We start from the raw sequence: 22648 nt of genomic DNA, 5'->3' as shown, positions 1-22648 counted from the left end.
TATATGTAACAGATCTGTTATCTGTATAACTTCAGACAAGTCATTTAATTTCTTTGGTTCTTAAGTTTACTCAATTCTAAAAAAAAAAAAAAAAAAAGAAATTAGAGAAGTTGGAGTAGATAACCCCAAAAGCCTTCTAAATCCATGATCCTATAATCCAACTTGTTCTTTAACCATTTTGTGTGGTACGGAAATGGTGAGGGGTCACCATTTAATAAAAAAGCTGGAGAGAGCTCTAGAGAAAAGCAAAGTTTGTTGTACATTCTCTCAAGAAGGGCGTCCCACCCTTCAAGCAGACAATTGAAGAGAGGAAGGGCCTCCTGTGGGCAGGACAGCCCCTTTAATCCCTAATGTAAAACACCTCCTCCCACCACTGACCCTCATCCTCATTGGCTGAGAGTCTTACATTCTAAACGAGATCTGCCCATGAAATTGAACTTGACCAATAAGTACATAGTTGTCCATATTTGGCTGAAATAGGGAGATGATATCATGGGAGGGGAACGCAATTATGCCCTTGACTCGATATTCACAGTCCTTCAGGCCTACTCAAACTCTGAAGTAGATGAAGCCTTATTCGATTTTCACAACTGTCTTGAAAGATCTCACCTCATCTCATTCACCATCAAAAAGAATCACTCATAAAATTTATCTTTTGAAAAAAAAAATTGGTTGTCCTAAAATTAAAAAATAAAATATATAATGACTTTAGGATTTATACTGAACTATTCTGGTTTATATGTCCTTGGGATTGGCTAGAGATAATTCCAATTTTTTCAAACTTTTAATACCTTTGATTACTTTGCATTTAAATATTTATGTTATATTTAATATGTATGGGAATGCCTGCCATCTAGGGGAGGGGGTGGAGGGAAGTAGGGGAAAATTCGGAACAGAAGGGAGTACAAGGGATAATGTTGTAAAAAATGTTATAATTATAAAATTAATTTAAAAAAAGAAAATTAACACCTTAGGGGCAGAAACTGTCTTTCTTTTCACCCATATTTGCTACTGCAATGCTTATCATAGTGCCTGGTACAGAGTAAAGATTTAATAAATGGTTTTTGTTTGATACATAAAATAAATAAATAAATAAATATTTATGTTAATCCATTTTAAGTTCTCTGCTATTTCAGAAGACATAGAAAGATATAAAGAAAGAGAGGAAAACTACTTCAGGAAAAAAGAAACATGAATAAATGGAAATGATATACAGTTTTTATGTGACTGTTCCTATTCTGAAAGTTTTGATAGTACAAACTATGAGTGGATGAAACTTTCCGAAATGAAAATATACATGAACAGAAAAGCATGCTTACAGGTCATCAGCAACATTTTAAGAGAATGCAATGCTTCTTCTCAGTCTTGATACTCTGATCTCCCCTTCTAGCATATAACCCTGTTGACTGTGACCTCAGGTAGGTAGTAGTGTGAACTGGAGACAGATAATAGTCTAGAAGACTTGACTTAAAATTCTACTTCCAACACTAGGCAAATAATGCAAATAATGAGTCTGTTCACCCTTTACCTTATCTGTAAAATGAGAAGGTTAATTTGATAACCTTTAAGAACCCTTCCATTCCTAAATCTCTATCCTTAATTTGAGTCCTTCAAATGCAGAATAAATTCTTCATTTGGGTTATGAGTAAAGAAGAAAAATCACAAATGGGTCAGAGATAAAAGAATCACCAAGCCAGTATAGTGTTACAGAAACCAAGATAAGAGAACAGCTCAAAGAAGACATAGGATTCAGAGATAAAAGATATTTAAAAGGCAATGGGACAAACTTTCTCCTTTTACAGATAAGTAAACTATGATAATAGAAGATAAGTGACTTTCCAAGGGGACACATAGCTAGTAAGGATCTGATGCTGGATTTGAACTCAAGTCTTCTTGACCAGACTCAACATTTTATCCCATGTGTGATCAGCTGCCTGTAACATACAAAGATGATTGTATATACATATACTATACATACATACAACTATGATATACAACTTGTATACATTTATTAAACTGAAAACAATACTACTACCATTGCTCTACTGTCGTGTTCCTAGATGAAATGCATTGTGCTTTCTTTTATATATTTTAAAAAGTTTCATGAATGGCCTTTTCTTTTTTGTTGTTTTTTTTTGGGGGGGTGGGGATATCACTATATACCTATTCCCCCAACCTCAAATAAGAGCCCTATCTTGATAACAATACAGTCAAGCAAAAATAAATTTATACAAAGTCCTCTCTTAAAATTTTCAACTCATTCTGTACCTCATGTATATACTTTCTTTGCCAAGAGATGGGAAATGTGTCATAATTAGTCTTCTGGAAATGTGATGTTATTTCCTTGATCAGAGTTCTTAAGTTTTTTTGTAACTGTTTTTCTTTAAAGTAATGTGGTCATTGAATAAACTGTCTCTTGATTCAGTCCTCTTCATTCTTTATTAGCTCATAAGTCATCTCAGGTTTCTCTGAATGAGACCCTGTTATCATTTCTTCCGACACAATAAGAATCATCTCTATAACAGTTTAACTCCTTCATCAAGAGTTCCTACAAAGAACTTATAATAATTTCTCTCTCGTTTGGTCAATAATTATTCCTCAATCCATTTTTTGAAACAAATTCCTCTAAACCATCTATGATATAATCTTTGATATCTGGTCATTTATCAATTTGGAGCCCACTGTGATATGTTATTGTTTAGAAATTAATTTCTTTCATTCTATTTTGTACATGTTGCATAATTTGTTCAGTCTTCTCCAACTGATGGGTACCCGTTTGGTTTCTTGCTCTTTGCTACGACAAAAAGTGTTGCTATCACTTTGCATAGATGGGTTCTTTTTGTCTTTTGAGCTCTTTGGAGTTTATGAATAGTAACGGAATTGTTAGATCAAAGTATAAGCACAATTTAATGATATGGGTAGAGTTCCAAACTGCTGTCCAAAATGTTGGACCACTAACAGTGCATTACTGAACCTGTATTTCCATAATCCCTCCATAAACTGTTATTTTCTGTTTTTGTCATCTTTACCAATCAAGAACAGCAGATCCTCATAGTTGTTATAAATTGTATCTTACTATTAGCAGATAATTTTGAATACAGTTGGATAATTGAATAATTCTTGTATAATCTTTTTCATACAGTTATCCCAATCAACTGACTTCAGTGGCTACCTATTGTCTCCAGCATAAAACATGAACTCATCTGAGAACTACACAAGGCCTACATAATAAGCTGACCCTAATTTTTCTTCCCAGACCCACTGAACATGAGTCCAATATCTTTTCTTCATTTAATCTACAACATACCCCAATTGGCCATTTCTCTGCTCCTCTCATATCCTATCTCAGTGATTTTGCACTGGTCTTGGAACACTATCTCCTTACTTCTGTCTCATATAATCTCTCTCTCTCTCTCTCTCTCTCTCTCTCTCTCTCTTCATTAGGATGTAGTACACCTCAAATACCACTTTTTGCATGAGTCCTTGTCCAATTCTCTCAGAATGTCTTGTATTTAATTACTCTGTATGCATTTTTACATACTAATTTTATATTGATGCCTTATTTTTTAATATGTACTTGTTATCTTCTCCATTAGAATTTAAGTTTCTTGTGATGAAAAATTGTTATAATTTTTGTAACTGCATGCCAAAACCTAGTATAAGACCTGGCAAATAGTAGATATTAAATACCTAATGATCAATTGATTTCTTTTTTTGAAGACTGACTTCATATCCTTTATCCTTTATCTACTGAAATCTGCTTCTTCAAACCTTAATTCTTTATCTATTGGGGAATGGCTCTTGGATTTAAATAATTATATAAAGTATAAACATATATATGTGTGCTTGTATATAAACACATCTATTTCTTCATTATCAGATTTTTATTATACACATTTACTACAAAGATTTTTCAAGTTGTTTCATAGCTCTAAGAGCAATGATTTGTTTCTGCAAAAATTTTCTAATGATATTTAGTCATTTTATCACTGATCATCTTTTTATCCCATTTGGCCAAGAATTCTTTCTTTCTTTCTTGTGTTTTCAAATTTGTTTTTCAAATTTCAAACCTGTAACTGCATAATAGGTTCTGATAATTCTTTTTATTTCTTCCGGTTTGGGTTGTGAGTCTATCTTAATTATCTGTTATTTCAATGATTTGATTTTCTTCCCTCTTACTTTTATCAATTTTGTTATCCCCCAAAAAAATACAGCTTTAATTCAGTTTTTAATTTTTTGGCTTTCAATTTATCTGTTTCTCTAATTTTCCAATATCTTCTACTTTTGTGCTTATTTTAAGTTTATCTTTGAGTTTCTAATTTTTTTCAAATGCATATTCAGTTCATTAATCCTTTCTTTTTCCTTCGGTTTTTGGAATATACTTTTTAATCTATATTAATCTAATTTTTAAAGAATAATAATTTCCCCAGTAATTAGACTGCTTAAGCTGCATTCAAATTTTACTGTCTTTCAAGTAATTATTGTTTCTATGCTATGTTCTTTGATCCATTATTTAGAACTTATTAAGTTTCCACTTGGGTCTGTGTTTTTTGTTTGTGCTCCTTGGACTAGATGCTATGTTTATTTTACTATTGTTTGTTAAGGATAGATTTACTATTTTTGCCTTTTTAAACATTTGTTTGCTATATCTTTGTGCCCTAAAACATGATCAATTTTTGTAAAAGTTCCATGTGATTCTGAAAAATGTTTTCTAATAGTCCCATTCAGAAAACAATTTAGCTCCAATTTTTCTAGCAATTTGTTTAAATTTTTAAATTTACCTTTTAAAAAAATACTTATTTTAGATTTGTCTAAACCTGAGAGGAAAATTAAAAGTCTCTTATTATTACTGTCTGTTTTTTTGTTGTTCAGTCATTTCACTTATGTCTGACTCTTCATGACCCAATTTGGAGTTTTCATGGCAAAAATTGTAGTTTGTCATTTCTTTTCCAGCTCATTTTTTAGACAAGGAAACTGAGGTAAACTGGGTTAAATGACCCAGTTACTAAGCTATTAACTGTCTGAGGTCAAATATGAACTCAGGTCTTCTCAATTCCAGGTCTTACATTCTATCCACTGTGCCACTTAGTGACTATTACTATCTTATAATCTGTGTTTTCTTCTAATTCAGTTAATAGTTTCACTATGAATTTAGTTGCTATGGAAAAGAATTAAAATACTAAAGACGTAACAAAATATTTAAAACAACACTTTATAGTGATAAAAACTGGACACTACAGAATTCCCTATTAGTTGGGAATGGCTAAACAAACTGTGATATGTGAATGCTATAAGAAACAAGGGGAAAGTTTCAGAGTCATGTAAAGAATTACATATAAAAAGATGCAGAATAAAGTGAGCAGATTCAGAGAAACAATTTATACTCAAAGAAATATACAAAAACAATTCTGAAGGACTTAACTCTCATCAACTAAATGCAGACTAAATATCAGTAATATTTTTTAATATGCTCAATGTAGAAATTTATTTTGCTTGATTGTATTTTTGTAATATCAAGGTTCTTTCTCTTTTTTTCCCAGTGGATAAAGGAGATGGGAAGGAAAAAAAATAAATTCTTGATGACTGAGAAAATACGATTATAAAAATTTAGATATTATGGCATTTGGAGCACATAAATTTAATAATTGATACTGGTTGTTGTCCATGATTCCCTTCAGTGTAATATGTCTTTATCTTGTGAATTTTTCTTTTTGCTTTGTCTGATTAACATGATTGCAACTGCTGCTTTTTTAAACTTACCTGAAGCAAGGTAAATTCCAGCTTCTTATTTTTATTCTGGTAATATCTGCATTTTGTAACAAAGATATATTGAGGTTTTGCTTTCTTATCTAATCTGTCACTCTTTTTTTTTCTTATTGGATGATTTAAGAATTCATATTCAGGTTTCTTGATCAGTTTAACTAATGATTTAAAAATTGTTATTTCCCAAAGTCCTCAATTTTATAGCACTTCTATTTTTGAAGTTTTTATTTTTTCCTCTCGTTTTCAAGATTTTTCTTTTGTCTTTTAATTTTATGCTCAACTTAGTGATCCTCTCTTTCTCCTATTTTTATTCAATCAATGAATACAGAGTATGCATAAAAACATAATAATTGGGATAGCACATTAACAAGTAGAGGAATTAACAAGACTTTTTAAAGGAGAAGGCACCCCAAGCAGTGAAAGAAAGTAGAAACAGCATTCCAGCCATATAAAAAAGAAAACAAACAAATTCTACAAAGTCTTAGAAGTGAAGAAAGGGAATATTGTGTTTATGGAATAGAAAATAGGCCACCTGGAGTAATTTGTACCTGTTAAAAGTTCAATTAATATTGCCAAAGATAATTTAGAATGGAATAAAGTGAGGTGAAAGTGTACTTCTTCTTTAATAGACACATGATGTATCAATACTTTCAATATCTTTCAGTATTAGATTTATTGGTTTTTACCCGCTGCTCATTCTAGAACTTGGCTTTTGTTAAAGAGATAAGATCATTAAAGATATGAAAAACATTTTTTATACAACAGTTACAAAAAATTAAAAACAAAAGTACCAGTCAGGACTGGAGTTTGGAATTATCATGTAATCATAGAAGTATCAATGAATTATTTAATATATCCATAAATCATTCAATCTTAGGATTTTTGGTTATGTGCAAATACTAATTCCAATAACATTCTATCATATTATATAATAATGATTATCTATTAAATTATACATCATCTTGCAAAAATGTAATCTTTTGCATATGGTAAAAAGTTCAAAATACCAATAAAATATTTTAAAACCAGCTTTTAAAATACATAGAAGAAAAGCAGAGATTATCAAGAAAATTAATAGCTTTCCTAAATAACACAGTAAGGAAAAAAAATGCCTGTCTTACCTGCTCTCCGCCAAAATTTCATGTGTTTAATACCAGCCGTAATCAATTTATCAGGCATATAAGGGTTCATCTTCACAACAAAAATCTTATCTTTATTTCCTCTGGGAAAAAAAACAAAAACTATTTAGTTTTTACTTTTTGGACAAACTTCTCCCCTAAGAATTCAACAAGCAATAACCAGGATTCAACAAAGATATATAGAAAATATATTCAATAAATAATACATGGAATATAATATGTAATAAATATAATGGCAATAGCTAGTTTTTATATAGTACTTTACATATGTTATCTTACTTGATCTTCATAACAACCCTATGTGGTTATCATCATCTTCATTTTACAAATGAAGTAACCATCTTAAGTATGACAGATTATGATGGGAGTACAGAGAAATTTAGATTGTGTTCTAGGAAAACCTAAGAAAGAAACAATCACATTCAAGTGAAGGGGTCAGGCAAGAGGTGGTACATAGGATTGGTACTGAAAGAAGAATTTCACTAGGTAATAATGGGAGCATATTGGAAGGAAATAATGTTTAAATAAATCCATCTTTTTTGTTTGTTTTTTGTAAGGCAATTGGGGTTAAGTGACTTGCTTAGGGTTAGTGTTACATCAAAGGCTACTTCTTCTTGTCATTTCGATTTCCACTTTTGCTGGCAATTGTCTCTCCAAGTGATTTTATGATAACACAATTTCCATTTGAGAAGCGGGGATAAAGCTTACAAATAAAACTTATATGTCCTGAAGAGATTAGAGCATATTCTTTAAATATGGCTAGACTCAGGCATTGGGACGATTATAACAATAAAGCTAGTTCTCACTTCTGCAGTGCTAACTCTCCCATTTTTGGGGCTTCCAACCAGCCAAGCAGTTTCAGTTCCTAGAACAGAGGACCTCTGATTCAGGGTTGCACCAGGAAGTACAGTTGCAGCCCAGACTTTTCCCCTTCCTAGGTTGTTTCCCCATTCCCTCCTCATAGGAACATGATTCATAATGCAATTTTACATAAAGTGCGAACTCTGTAGTATCACAGCTCCTTCCAAAAAGGCTTCCCAACTTTCTCCTTATTGTAAAAATTCAGTCTCCAAGGTATAATACAAATGTTCATCCCTTGTCAAAGTAAGTTATAGGATGGTAACTGGTGGTAAGCAAGGTGTTACCTTCTAATTGCATTTTCAAATTTACATTTCAGGACCTCTTAATACAGTGACAAAGGGAAGTGAAAATATGGAATGGGAATTTTTTTCATTTACTTCAGGTTAGCCAATATGGATGATGGGTAGGATCTTACCTATTATTTCAAGGAATAAATTTAGACCCAGATAGGAATTAATTTATGAAGTTATCATTGGGGAATAAGGGAGAGACCTTATTGGCAGGTTTTAGGGATTAAATCAAGAACCAATTAAACTATATAGGCATAGTTGCAATTCCTAAAATGCCTAGTCAGTGCAGGAATAATGATATTCGTGTATTCTCTCAAAAGTAAAGCTCAGAAACCTTATGGGTCTTTCCTTTGGAAGGCACCATAAGAATACTAACTTAAGATTCTGAAGTAGAGTGAGAAAAATTCTCATTAACAAAGATTCTAACAACGGGAAAATAATAATCCTTACTTTTAATATAGCTATGTATAAATGTGTGTATGCATGCTCAATTCATTTATAATCCCCAAAGGAAGGAAAGCAATCAGAATCAAAATTCTAAAAAGGAAAAGTGTTATGTAGTAGCCTTTCTTGACTTGTCTTCAAGGTTTCAGGGTTTCTGGAATGTAAGCGCTCTTATAATTTCTAGGGGTCCTTTCTGGGAGGAATAAAAGTCCTAGGCAGAACTTATTACTGTAAGAAAGAGCCTGGCATGGCTAAAGAGACTAAAATTCCAATTGAGGGAAATTCCAGGGTGAGATAGCAGGTGATCATTAATATCAACCAATCAAATAGGAAGACATGCTTGCCAAAGGTATCTGGTATTTAGTATATGTCAAAGTCATAGGGGAAGCCCCATAAATGAATTCCTTCAGAAGCTCCTATTTGTGAATGACATAGTATTGATTGCATAAAGTCCAAAGATTGTGCTAAATCTCCTAAATAAAATCTATAAATTTTCTAAAGATCTTGATTTCTTCTTCTGTGGTACTTTTTCCCCACAATCTTCCAAAGAAGAATAACATGTTTAGCAAACTTATGTGCCTGGACATTTATTTTTCAAAATTGTTCCAAATAGAAAAATTACCTATTAATGAGGAAGATCACAGATGTTACTTTTAACAACAATAAAAAGGTGACCAAAAAGAGAGTACAGTGGTACTCATCTGCTTCAAAATTTGTTGAATTTGGTATCTGATGCATTGTCAACTAGGAAAAACAACACTTCAACACTTGAAGCTTGCTGGGCTTTCGTCAACTTGCTGGTTGTCTTGGTCGAGCAATAGGGATATGAGGTTGGCCATACACAGAGCCCTTCAGTAAAGCCAAAAGTGTGCAGGACTGTCAGGCTGGAACACACAACACTGAGGTTGTGTAAGATGGCACAAAGCAGTTCTCGCAGAATAGCCTGAATGCAGCATATAGTCCCTCAACTCCCAAAACAGTAGTACCGGAAGGAGTATGAAGCTGCCAATATGCTCAGCAGGAGAAGCAGCAAGAGAAACAAAAGTGGCAAGAACAGCACTGATAATCCAAGTGGAGGTGGAAGCTACAGTGGAAGACCCAGAACTCCTGACAGCCCCAAGCCCCAGGCAGGGGTCAGAGTTGTGGCTAGTAGAGGTCAGAGGAACAAACTTCCACCTTCATGTCCAGGCATACTACCCTCCCCCAAGAAAATGTGGACAGAGTGGAGTGGGAAAGAATATAAAGGTTGGGGTTCCTCTCTGAAAATGAGCTCTGGTCAGGAAGAGCTTGGCTGAGCTGGCTTGTTTCTCTGCTACCTCTTTGGAGAACTGGATGGTTAGGCTATATAAAAGAAATATGTGTATTTCTTATGGTAAAAATTCATTCAGCACTTCTAATTTTTGTCACTAGTTGTGCCTTCTGGAACCAGTTAACGACAAATGCCAAGGAACCCAATAATAACTACTATGTGATATATTGGAAACAGTGCTAGACTGAAGTCAGACAATTCTTCAGACAATTACTATTAAAGTGTTCACTATATTCCAGACATTGAACTAAATGCTGGAAATGCAAAGAAAGATAAAAACAATATGTCCTCATGTACCTCATATTCTTTTGGGTAAAACAACATGCAAATAACTAAGTATGTAAAAGTAGGTGAGAAGTAACAAGCACCAAGGGGACTGGTCAGGAGAGGCTATATCACTCTGGAGAAATCAATTCACTTTCAAAGCCTCAGTTTTATAATCTTTAAAATTTTGGATGAAAATGCCTTTTTACTTTCTTGTTGTGAGGGAAGTATTTCATAAGTCAATGTTAAATATGAACTTTTGATCCACATGCCTTTCTCATTCCTGTATAACAGGGCTCTGGCAAATGCCCAAATCATTCAAGATGATTAGACCTGATTCTGGGAAAAGATATTTTGCATTCCCCTCACTCACAGATGGCTACTCAAATAAGGTACAATCTCTCTCTTTCTCCAACTTTGTCCAAAGCCTCATTCACCAACAATATGAATATCTTGAAAGAAACTGTATAGGCCCTTGTGACCTAGAGAAATAAGAATTAAAATTTTGCTGTTTGGTTTGTCCTTTTATGTTCCAGATGCAGCAAATGGAGTCTCAGACTCTCAAGTTCAAGCCATAGAGATCTTTGAGACAGGATTCTAGGCCAGATATACTAACAGTCTAGCAGGGAATCCTTGAAAAGCCAATGCTGGGGGAAAAATGTACAGTTATAGCTTTGGACTTGAAACTTGGTGGAATTGATGCTTTAGAGGAATACAGCAAAACTGTGAATCACTTGGGTGTATAACCGAAAAGAATTTCTTATTTAATTAAGTATGAATTTAACTGGATAGTCTGAGGTTCTTTACTACTCTAAGATTCTTGGAGTTTACTTTAAAAAAAAAAAAAGCTTTCCTGGCTCTTTATTACCTCTACATAAAATAAAAATTTCTCAACCAAATAGGTAAAGATCTCCATCATGTGACTTCACCTTGAGAATTTATATACTGTTTGGAAAATACAGTGAATTTGGAGTCAGAGGGCCTGGGTTCAAGATTTAGGTCCATCTACTCATGTGACCTTAGGAAGTACCTCTTTCCTTAACAGTTTCCCCACCTGTAAGATGGAAATCCTGGGCTGAAGAGCCTCCAAGTCCTTTTCAGCTCTAACTGTACAATCTTTTTTTTTTTTTTTTTTTTTTTTTTAAATAATAATATGTAGCGAGCTGTCGTCTCCAGAAGCTGCCGGATCACTCTCTGGGAAGAGATCTGCTGTGTCTTCTACTCAAATCTCTCCAACAGATTCTTCTTCCTGTAACGAACCGTTGTCTCCAGGCAGTTGCTGTTAACTCTTGTCCTTAGAAGTGACTTCCCTTCCTGCAGAGAGCCCCATCAAGCCTGATGCAATGCAGAGTCTTTCTCTTGAATCCTGGCTCTGAATCTCCTCCAGCTCTTATCCTTCTCCAGGCCGATCTGATCTCTGGGCCCAGTGCTGTCTCTTTTATCCTCCCAGAGAATGGGCGTGGGATAATGCAAGGGCTTCTGGGAAGAACCACCCCAGCCAATGAGCTTGCCCCCTCTATCAAGTCAACCTGAGTTCTCACCTTGTAATTGTCCAGAAAACCTGAATTCTCACCTTGTCACTGTCCAGACAACCTGAGTTCTCACTTAGTAATCCTAACAATAATAGTTTTTATTTACCAGATATTTGCATGGGTAATTTTCTAACGTTGACAATTGCCAAAACTTTTTTTTTTTTTTCCAATTTTTCCCCTTCTTCCCCTACCCCCACCCCCCGATGACAGGTCGACCAATACAAATTGTTAAATATGTTAGAGTATAAATTAAATACAATACATGTATACATGACCAAACAATTGTTTTGCTGAACAAAAAGAATCGGACTTTGAAATAGTGTACATTTAGCCTGTGAAAGAAATCCAAAATGCAGGTGGACAAAATTAGACGGATTGGAAATTCTATGTAGTGGTTCATAGTCATCTCCCAGAGTTTTTTCACTGGGTGTAGCATTACTGCTCTATTGAAACTGATTTGGTTCATCTCATTGTTGGAGATGGCCACGTCCATCAGAATTGATCATCATACAGTATTGTTGTTGAAGTATATAATGATCTCCTGATCCTGCTCATTTCACTCAGCATCAGTTCATGTACGGCTCTCCAGGACTTTCTGAAATCATCCTGCTGGTCATTTCTTACAGAACAATAATATTCCATAATATTCATATACCACAATTTCTTCAGCCAATCTCCAACTGATAGGAATCCACATAGTTTCCAGTTTCTGGCCACCACAAAGAGGACAGCAAAAACATTCTTGCACATACAGGTCCCTTTCCCTTCTTTAAGATCTCGTTGGGATACAAACCCAGCAGCAACACTGCTGGGTCAAAGGGTATGCACAGTTTGATAACTTTTTGAGCATAGTTCCAAATTGCTCTCCAGAATGGCTGGATGTATTCACAGTTCCACCAACAATGTATCAGCGTCCTTGTTTTCCCACATCCCCTCCAACATTCCGCATTACCTTTCCCTGTCATTCTAGCCAATCTGACAGGTGTGTAGTGATATCTCAGAGTTGTCTTGATTTGCATTTCTCTGATTAATAATGATTTGGAGCATCTTCTCATATGACTAGAAATAGTTTCAATTTCATCATCTGAAAATTGTCTGTTCATGTCCTTTGACCATTTATCAATTGGAGATTTGCTTGATTTCTTATAGAGTCAATTCTCGATATATTTTGGAAATGAGGCCTTCATCTAACCTTTGACTGTAAAAATGTTTTCCCAGTTTATTGTTTCCCTTCTAATCTTATCTGCATTGATTTTGTTTGTACAAAAACTTTTCAATTTGATATAATCAAAGTTTTCTACTTTGTGATCAATAATGATCTCTAGTTCTTCTTTGGACATAAATTCATTCCTCTTCCACAGGTCTGAGGTAGACTATCCTATGTTCCTCTAATTTATTTATAATCTCATTCTTTATTCCAAGATCATGAACCCATTTTGACCTGGCCTTGGTGTACGGTATTAAGTGTGGATCAATGCCTAATTTCTGCCATATTAATTTCCAATTTTCCCAGCAATTTTTATCAAACATTGAGTTCTTATCCCAAAGGCTGGGGTTATTAGAGTTATTGATTATTTTTGTCCTTTGGACCTAACCTATTCCACTGATCAACTAATCTATTTCTTAGCCAATACCAAATGGTTTTGGTAACCGCTGCTTTATAATATAATTTTAGATCTGGTACAACTAGGCCACCTTCATTTTTTTTTTTTTTCATTAATTCCCTTGAAATTCTTGACCTTTTGTTTTTCCACATGAACTTTGTTGTTATTTTTTCTAGGTCATTAAAATAGTTTTTTGGGAGTCTGATTGGTATAGCACTAAATAAATAGAGTAGTTTAGGTCTTTATTATATTTGCTCGCCCTATCCAAGAGCATTTCATATTTTCCAATTGGTTAGATCAGACTTAATTTGTGTGGAAAGTGTTTCGTAGTTTTGCTCATATAGTTTCTGATTTTCCCTTGGCAGATAGATTCCTAAATATTTTATGCTATTGGTAGTTACTTTAAATGGAATTTCTCTCTGTAGCTCTGTTGGATTTTGTCTAACTGCACAATCTTATGAACCTACTTTTTTAACTTTATTTTACATTATTCCCTTCATACATTTTATGTTTCAGTTAAACCCAAATAGCAACTATTCCCAGCCCCTAATATTTTCTCTATCTTAACACATGTATCTTCACAAGCCACTCTTCTAATCCCATGTGTTCCCTTCTCCAATCAATTGCTCTGAATCCTTATCTGCAAGACTCAGTTCAGATCCACCATTTCTAAAAATCCTTCCCTGCATTCTGTTATATTTCTTTGTCTTCAGATTACTTGTCTATGTAAAAGATGTATGCCTCCTTTCCCAAGAAAATGTGTATTCCTTAGGTCAGGGATAGCTGCCTAGCTCAGTGACTTAGATATAAATATTTATTATATATTTGTTAAAATGGACAGAGGGGTGGCAATTTGCATTGGTAGACTCGGCTCTTGAAGATGGAGAAAGTTGAAAGCTGAGAGATGAAATGAAACACATACAAAATTTTTAAAAAATGTATACTAACATGATGTATTTGTGGCAGCAAAATTCTATTTTAATCTTTATAAAGTTCTAGTTAAATACATTTTCAAACTCAAAAAATTCACTCTTTCATTCATATTGATGATTTTAGAATCTTTTTCTTACCTCGTAACTGAGAGTTTCTCGCCTTTCTTCCAGTCCCATAACACAATAGTATGACTATCATCTATTCCAACTGATGCGAGACGTTTGCCATCCGCTTAAAAAAATTAAGCAAAGAAAAAAAATGATACAAGTTGATCATTTAACATTCAGTAAATATTTAGTAGGATTTCTAATAAAGAACTGAATCTATAATATTCATTATATATTTTTATTGAGTTATGGTATATATAAACTGAAGCAGGAACTAGAGCTTAAGACAGAGTTAGTAGAAAAGTTAAACATTACCACAGAAAAGTTAATTACATCTTTAATATAACCTTTAGCAATCCTAATAATCTCTCACTTTTTTACAATATGACACCTCAGACGTGAAGGGAAAGAAAAAAGAAAAAAAAACTGGAAAAGAGGAAGAAAACGAACAAAGAAGAATGTTAGGAAAGGATGAAGTAAGTATACTCTAAGACAATATCCATTCTCTTAGAGAAAAGAAAGCTGTTGAACAGAATACTACTCTTTCCTTTCACAAATATCATCTTAAGAATTTTCAGCAATTTTGTAGTTATCCAAAAAAAGTTCATGTACATGGTTTGACTGCTTTCAATTCAAAATCCTTAATTTTAACTGTCAACATTGTCAAGTTCCAAGTGACTTAAGTCACTTAAAAATGATCCAAACCCATCACCTAATATGTATATATACACACACATGTATGTATATACATTTGTATGTGTATATGTATGTGTATGTACATATAAACAAAATATATATACATTCACATATATGTATATATACACATACACGGATGTATATATGTGTATATAAATAACTATATGTGTATACATACATACACACACACACACATATATTAAAATGCCTGTGAAAGAAAGCATTCAGATGGCCTGAAATTCTGCTCTTCCAATTTCATGAATATTCTATCTGGTCCCCCATACTACTACTAGTAATATTACTTCATTTTCATTCAACTTAACTTCATGATTTTTCCACATGTTAATTTATGGCACAGTCCTTAAATATAGATGACACATTGTTACCATGTAAAGAGCAAGAGAAGGTAAAGTATTGATTTTGAATTTTTTGCTATAACACTTTCTATTTACTATCTTTCCTTTTTCCCATTTCCATAGGCCTCATAGTTTCACTATACAATATGCAGCTTTCAACAATTCACCATTTTTTAAAATCAAATAATCACAAAATATCATAATTGAAAGGAACTTAAATAGCTACCTAGTCTAGTTTATAGCTCATTAGAAAACACCCAACAACTAGATATCTACCTCTATGTGAGAATCTGCAGGGGTAGCCATTCTAATTTGGGATAGTTTTAATTGTTAGGAAGGCTTTCCCTGATATCAAACTTAAATCTGCCCTTTCACTGAAATAGAAAAAAGTCTAAAACCTCTTCAGTATGATATCTTTTCAAATATCTAAAACAACTGTTTTACCCAAGAGACTTCTTCATTAAATAAAACCATTTCCTCTAAATGATTCTTATATATCATGAACTCAAGTTTTTCCGTGGTTACCTAGTTCCTCTGTTCATAAATTTATCAATATTTTCCTAAATGGTGGCAGACAGAAGAACTGCACAAATAATTCAGGTACAATCTGACTAATGAAGAGAACAAACTGTAGAATGAGATATCAACTCTTTATTTTGATAGTTATCTAGACCTCTCAAGATAGTGTCACACTAGTGTTTTTATTTTTGTTTTATTTTTATCTTTATCTTTATTTATTTTTTTAGATTATACATGAACATTCATCTTTTTACATATTTACATATTTTTACATATTTCCATAAGAATCACATTTAAGGGAAAAATCAGAACAAAAGGGAGGGAAAAAAACTGAAATAATATGCTTCAATCTTTTCCACCTAGAGTTTGTTGAAATTGTCTTAGATTACTGAAGTGATTCCCAGGAAAAAAAAGCAAGCAAACACCAAAAGGTGAAAATGCTATGTTGTGATTCACACACTCACTCTCTGCATTCAGATGGCTCTCTTCATCCCAAGACCATTGGAACTAGCCTCAATCAATCTCATTGTAGAAAAGAGCCACATACATCAGAATTGATCATTGTATAATCTTGTTGCTGTGTACAATGTTCTCCTGATACTCAGAAACTATTTAGTCAAAATCATACTTAAACAAGGATAGTTCTAAATTTTCCTAACTTCTTTCACTTAGCTCATACCTCTCCATCCTTCTAATACGAATAATACATCAAGTTTTGTCAGATGTTCAGCTAAAATATAGGTAAGTTTTATTAAAAAGCATTTCTCTTATCTGCCATTTTAGTAATTCTGTTGATAAAGGCAATGAGATTAAATGGCAATACTTCCTTTAAAAGAAGTTATAGTACTCTTAGATCACTATTTCCTTTTTAAAGATAGATAAACACTAAATACCTCTTTAATAAGAGCATATATGATTATAAAAGGCATGGAAGTAAAACTGTTGTGCAGTCTATTACTTTCAATTTCTTCTCTTTTTAAAAAAGGAATATTTAACTTTATCTTATGCTACAGTGTCTCTCCCATTATCTACAATCTTTCAAAAATCATTCACAAAGACTCAGTTATTTCAGTGTAATGTCTAAAAGATATAACTTCATTATATCTTTATCATAAGGTTCATTTGGTCACTTGAACTCATGTTGGTAGCCAGTTACTCTTATACTTTTTCCTTATTTATATTGGAATTCAACTTTTTTTTTTTAATCTAATTTTGTTTCCTTTCCAATCCTATGAATTCTCCTTGGAAGAGAAAATAAAAGAACTCTTCTCCTATTCTTAGTTATCTATGTCTTATATAGTCCACAGAGCAGACTTAACCTTTAACTGGTTTTCTTTTTCACCTTAATAATTAATTTTTTGTCATCCTTAGCTTTCATAACCAGGTTAAGTTCTTTCTCACATAAAATTTTATAGGATTATGACAGTTATATTTATTCTATCACCTTCCTTTTCTTCTGTTTTATATCTATTTTTTAAAGATTTGCTTGATGATGACTATGTATATCTAAATCTGTCTCTTTAGACAATACACTTCGAGCTCTTTGTTTTAATCATAATTATTTCTCTTTGTATCTTCAAATTTCTTTCTTAAAGCTTTCCATCTTCTCCTAGGTTTGATTCTTCTGTAGAATTTTAATTCACTGGATTCAACCTGTAGCCTTATCTGAATACTTTCAAATATCTTTTCTCAAAAAATGTTAATTTTTTGTAAATAGCATTTTAGTTTTTTCCAATTATAACATAAAGATAATTTAACATTCATTTTTTGTAAAATTTTATGTTCCAAATTTTTTCTCCCTCTCTCTCTCAAATCCCCCTTCCCCATGATGGCAAGCAATTGAATGCAAGTTTTATACATACATACACACACACATATATTTATATATATATATATATATATATATGTATATATATATATATATATGCATATACACAATCATATAAACATATTTCCATATTAGTCATGTTGTGAAAGAAAAAAATAAAACAAGAGGGAAAAGCCACATTAAAAAAAAGTGAAAACAGTATGCTCTAATCTTCATTTAGATGCCACAATAATTTCTCTGGATATGGATGGCATTTTCCATCATGAGTCTTTTGGAATTGTCTTGGATCACTGCATTGCTGAGAAGAGATAAGTCAATCACAGGTGATCACGCACAATGCTAATGTGTACAATGTTCTCCTGATTCTGCTTATTTCAATCAACATCATTTCATATCTTTCCAGATTTTACTGAAATCCACCTGCTCATCATTTCTTATAGCACAATAACATTCCATTATGAATATATATTCCACATGAATATGTCACAAGTTGTTTGGCCATTCCCCAGTTGATGGGAATTCTTTCAAATTCCAACTCTTTGCCATCACAAAAAGAGTTAGTAAAATATTCTTGTATGTATAGAGTCTTTTCCTTTTTTGTGACCTCTCTGGGATATAGACTTAGTAGTGGAATTGCTGAATCATCCTTTGAGAATTAATTCCAAATTGTTCTCCAGAATGGCTTTATCAGTTCACAACTAGTGTACCAATTTCCCTATTTTATCTCCGATATTTTTCATTTTCCTTTTTTGGTCATATTAACCAATCTGATAGGTGAGGGAGTAAACAACTGTTTTAGTTTGCATTTTCTTTATGACTATAGGTAGCTTTAATTTCACCTGAAAACTGCTCATTCATTTTTGATCATTTATCAATTGGGGACTGACTTGTGTTCTTATAAATTTGTAGACTGCCAATTTTCAAAATAATTTTCACCAAAATGGAAAAAAAATCTTACCTGAGAAGTCCACAGCACAAACACCATACTGATGATAGCCCTTTAATATTGACAATGGTTTAGTGGTCTCTGTATCCCATATGTGTATTGAAGGATCCCTACCTACCTAAAATGAAAAAGATCACAAAAGTAACTGTAAATATTTAATTGACTCTTTGATCTAAATATATATTCAAAATAATTTTTAAAATATTAAATTTCATAGAAGAATGTATTCCCATCCATTAAGCTATATATATATATATATATATATATATATATATATCTGAGGAAATCTGTTGTTTTTTTTTCATATAGATGCTCTGAATACAAAAAAGTCCTAGAACTATTCTTCCTCTTGAGTCTATTCTACCTGTCTTCATCACAATCATCAAGAAGAAGCATTTCTTTAGAATTTATTATATAAAAGGAACTAGCATTTTTAGGTGTTAATGGATGAACGTTGCTATTAATCTAGCTAGGGAAACCCAGGAGGCATATATGAAAATTAAACAACATAAAGTACCATAACATAAGCACAAATAGGTAACAGAGATAATTATTAAAAGCCAATACATATTATGGACTTAATAATGAGTAATAAGAATTAAAATAGGCAAAATTATTACAATGAGAGAAATAAGGAAAGTTTTAATGAGAAACTAAAATTTTAGCAAAGTCTTTAAAGAAAGAAAGAATTCTAAAAGATTTAAGGGAGTAAATATACCACATAAGAAAATAAAATTTAGACTACTATGCTAGAGATTAAGATAATGTATCAATCACCTCTTTAGCAAGATTGGCGTATACACAATGCAAATTAGTGAAACATACCTTTGCCTAAAGATTTCTGCATCTAATCAAATAAATTTTATATTGTAAATAGAGAAGAAAAACTGTCCAAAACATCTGTAATGTCAGTTAGCACATGATGCAACTGATAAATGAGTAAAGAAAGTATTCCAGCAGCAAATATGAAAAGCGAAGGGAATTTCATAATCCGTAGAAAAGGTACAGTGTTTGGTTTTTTTGTCAGTATGAAGTAATAATTATATATGTCCACAGTAGATATTAATCTTCATTCTAGAGGACAGGTAAAAAGACTAAGGCAATACATATCTATTCTCCATTTATAAGAATTATCTTTTCCTCAAAGATTTGAAAAAGAGCTTCAAGGAAGAAAGAAAAAGTTCCTTAAGGGACTTTCTACTAACTATGAAAAACAATGAAAATCTCACTTCCTGCAAGGATTAAGAGTAAGGAAATTTTTACAGCAATGTACACAGAACAGAAGATTTTTATGTTGTTGTTGTTGTTTTGGGTTTTTTTTTTTTTTTTTTTTTTTTGTTTTTTCTATTGCTAAATGGCTTATGTATGGGTATCTTCCCTCCTAGAAGAAAAGGTCAATAAACTTAAGGAATTCCTCTCTGCTCTTCTGGGTATTAGAGAGAATGAAATAGTCCTTTAAAAAAGAAAGAAAAACAAAATATAACATTGGCTTATATAAAAATAAAGAAAAAAAGATATGAAAAGACAGAATATTATGATGGGTGACTGGAGGACAGAGATGACAATGAGAAAGAAATAAAGGACTACTCAATATTTAGAGCTAACTCTTGTCAAAGAAATGAGATGACTAGTACTGACTTCTAAGAATTCACACAGACAGAAATTATGCAGCTAGGAATCAAAAAAGCAGGGCTAAATATTATGAAGAATTGGGTAAGGAACTGAAGAGCTTAGGTACATGAGTGCTGTTTTTATCACCACTGCTAAACAAAGGCAAAGGTTTCAGCAAAGAAAAATAGGATTTTCAGTCAATTACAGGAATAATAGCCTCCAGGCCATAGATATCTAATGAGGGCTAGTAACCATGTATTTGCCTTGTATTTACTTAGTAGTACACATACTAAAATTACAACTATAAAGAGAATGTTAGCAGGCTCCTTGCACAAGAAGGATCTACAATTCATGAAATTGCACATTTTTTAATATTAGAAGCATAGTCACAGTAATACTGCTAGTGCAACTGTGAATTACTTCAACTATTCCAGAAAGTAATTTAGAGATGAAAGTGGAGTCAAGATGAAGTAATATAGTCTAGTTTTCCACCACATTTCTTCCATAAAGATCTGATTAGAAAAGCTTGAAAAAAAAAGCCACACTGGGGAATTTTCATAATCCAAGCTGGCTTAGGGAGATATGGAGAAGTCTTTGGATAATGGGAACAGTATCTGGCCAGGAATGCCAGTGAACATTCTAGCATCCAGGGCCTGAAAAAATATAGGGCAAGAAGCACTGATGTACAAAGATCTCAGAAGGAAATCTTAAAAAGTGCCATCTGAAAGCTCTGTTGTTCATTACTCAATTTTAGATCACAGATCCAGGTCAGAGGGGAGTGGGTAGCAACTGACTTCTTCCTACCATTGGCATGCCAATGAGAAAATAAAAGACAAAGCTGGGATATATAACTGGTCTACAATTGTTAAATATGTAATGGAATATTACTGAATTCTAAGGCAACAACCATTTACTTAACAAATTTTTATATACCAAGGACTGTGATAAATGACCAAGAAACAACAATCAAGAAAAAATTCTGAAAAAAAGTCATGAGAAAACTTTTATGAAATGAAAGCAGAACCAAGAATTCAATACATATCTAATAACAATGACATAAAAAAGATACCAAAATACTGTAGAATTGAGATGAAATGCAAATAGAAAACAGATATGTAAAAGGTTGTCTTCTTGGTAAGAACTTGCTACTTGAGGTTAACAAAGATATATTGGGGGAAAATTATCTTCTAATAACAAAAAGCATCAAATTTTTTATACAAATACTTAATAAATTGGGGTGAATAAATTTTTAATTTTCAGATATTCTTAATCATACCTATCATTTTGATCCCAATGTACTGAGAAATGTACATATTTTTCCTGCTGTTATATATTTGTGAAGATAATACGTATAAAATATTAGAAAAGCAAAACCTTTTAATTATTAGGGCAAGACAGATTAAACATATATGTTTATATATATATATAAAAACATATTTCTACTTTAGGTGAATATATGCACTTTCTACCATATAAAATTATGTCAGCTTTTAAAAAAGACTTTTTTCTTTTCAGACTATTGCCCCCCCACCAAAACTCAGAAATGATGCTAACTTTAAGAAATTATTATAGGAAATGTCCCAGTATTCATCCATACTTTATTTTCTATTTACAATTTTGAATAATTTCTTGAAAATATTTTACCTAAGGTCATACAGAATTAAAGCAGTCTGGTAGCTTGAATCTTTTATCAGTAAAGATGTAAAATTCTTGGAAATTAAATGGGCTCATCAACTGGGGAATGGTTGAATAAGTTATGATATACAAAAGTAATGGAATATTATTCTTCTATAAGAAATGATGAGCAGGCTGATTTCAGGAAAAGCCTGGAAAGATTTACATGAACTGATACTAACTGAAATGAAGACCATCAGGAGAACATTGCACACTGTAACAGCATAACTGGGAATGACCTTAGAAATCTATTTCAGCAATATAGTGATTCAAAACAATTCCAATAGACTTGGGATGGAAAATGCTATCCACTTTCAGGGAAAGAACCATGGGGACTGAATGTGAATTGAAGCATCATATTTTAACTTTTTTTCCTCTTGCTTTTTCTTTCTCGTGGTTTTTTCCCCTTTTGGTATGATTTCTCTCACACAACATAGCAAATATGAAAATAGGTTTAAAAATATTGTACATGTGTACCCTAATATCAGATTGTCTGCTTTCTTGGGGAAGGGGGAAGGTAAAAAAGGGAGGGAGAAAAATATGGAACAAAATCTTACAAAAATGAATGGTGAAAAAATATCTTTATATGTATTTGGAAAAATACCATTAAGGGAAAAAAAAGAAATAATTTTTTAAAAGATGTAAAATTGGGCGGAGCCAAGATAGCGGAGAAGATACACACGACTCTGTGAACGTCCTTACTCCCTCACAACCAATTAGATAAATCAGCCTCAAAAATAACACTGGACTGATAGATACCACAAGGACTGGA

At 32.6% G+C, this 22648-nt stretch overlaps 1 protein-coding gene and 1 non-coding gene across 10 annotated transcripts in view; one reads left to right on the top strand and one right to left on the bottom strand.

The window, feature by feature from the left end:
- EML5 (EMAP like 5) overlaps positions 1-22648 on the bottom strand; it is a 212495-nt gene that overhangs the window by 101729 nt on the left and 88118 nt on the right. For all 9 annotated transcript variants that reach the window (XR_012486446.1, XR_012486445.1, XR_012486447.1 and 6 more), the window contains exons 15-17: positions 18604-18709; positions 14277-14370; positions 6885-6985 (exon numbers count right to left, since the gene is read on the bottom strand). Coding sequence is in view for 5 of the 9 variants with exons in the window: in XM_074289782.1 (XP_074145883.1) it covers positions 6885-6985; positions 14277-14370; positions 18604-18709 (301 nt within the window). In the remaining 4 variants the exon portion in view is untranslated. The remainder of the gene's footprint in view (positions 1-6884; positions 6986-14276; positions 14371-18603; positions 18710-22648) is intronic.
- Positions 20469-20573, top strand: LOC141559193 (U6 spliceosomal RNA). Its single transcript, XR_012487271.1, has one exon. It is a non-coding gene; the product is annotated as a U6 spliceosomal RNA (small nuclear RNA).

Source organism: Sminthopsis crassicaudata, chromosome 2, assembly GCF_048593235.1.
Source record: "Sminthopsis crassicaudata isolate SCR6 chromosome 2, ASM4859323v1, whole genome shotgun sequence".
NCBI lineage: Eukaryota > Metazoa > Chordata > Mammalia > Dasyuromorphia > Dasyuridae > Sminthopsis > Sminthopsis crassicaudata.
The sequence above is the reverse complement of the archived record's forward strand: the minus strand, read 5'-3'. Positions and strand labels throughout refer to the sequence as shown.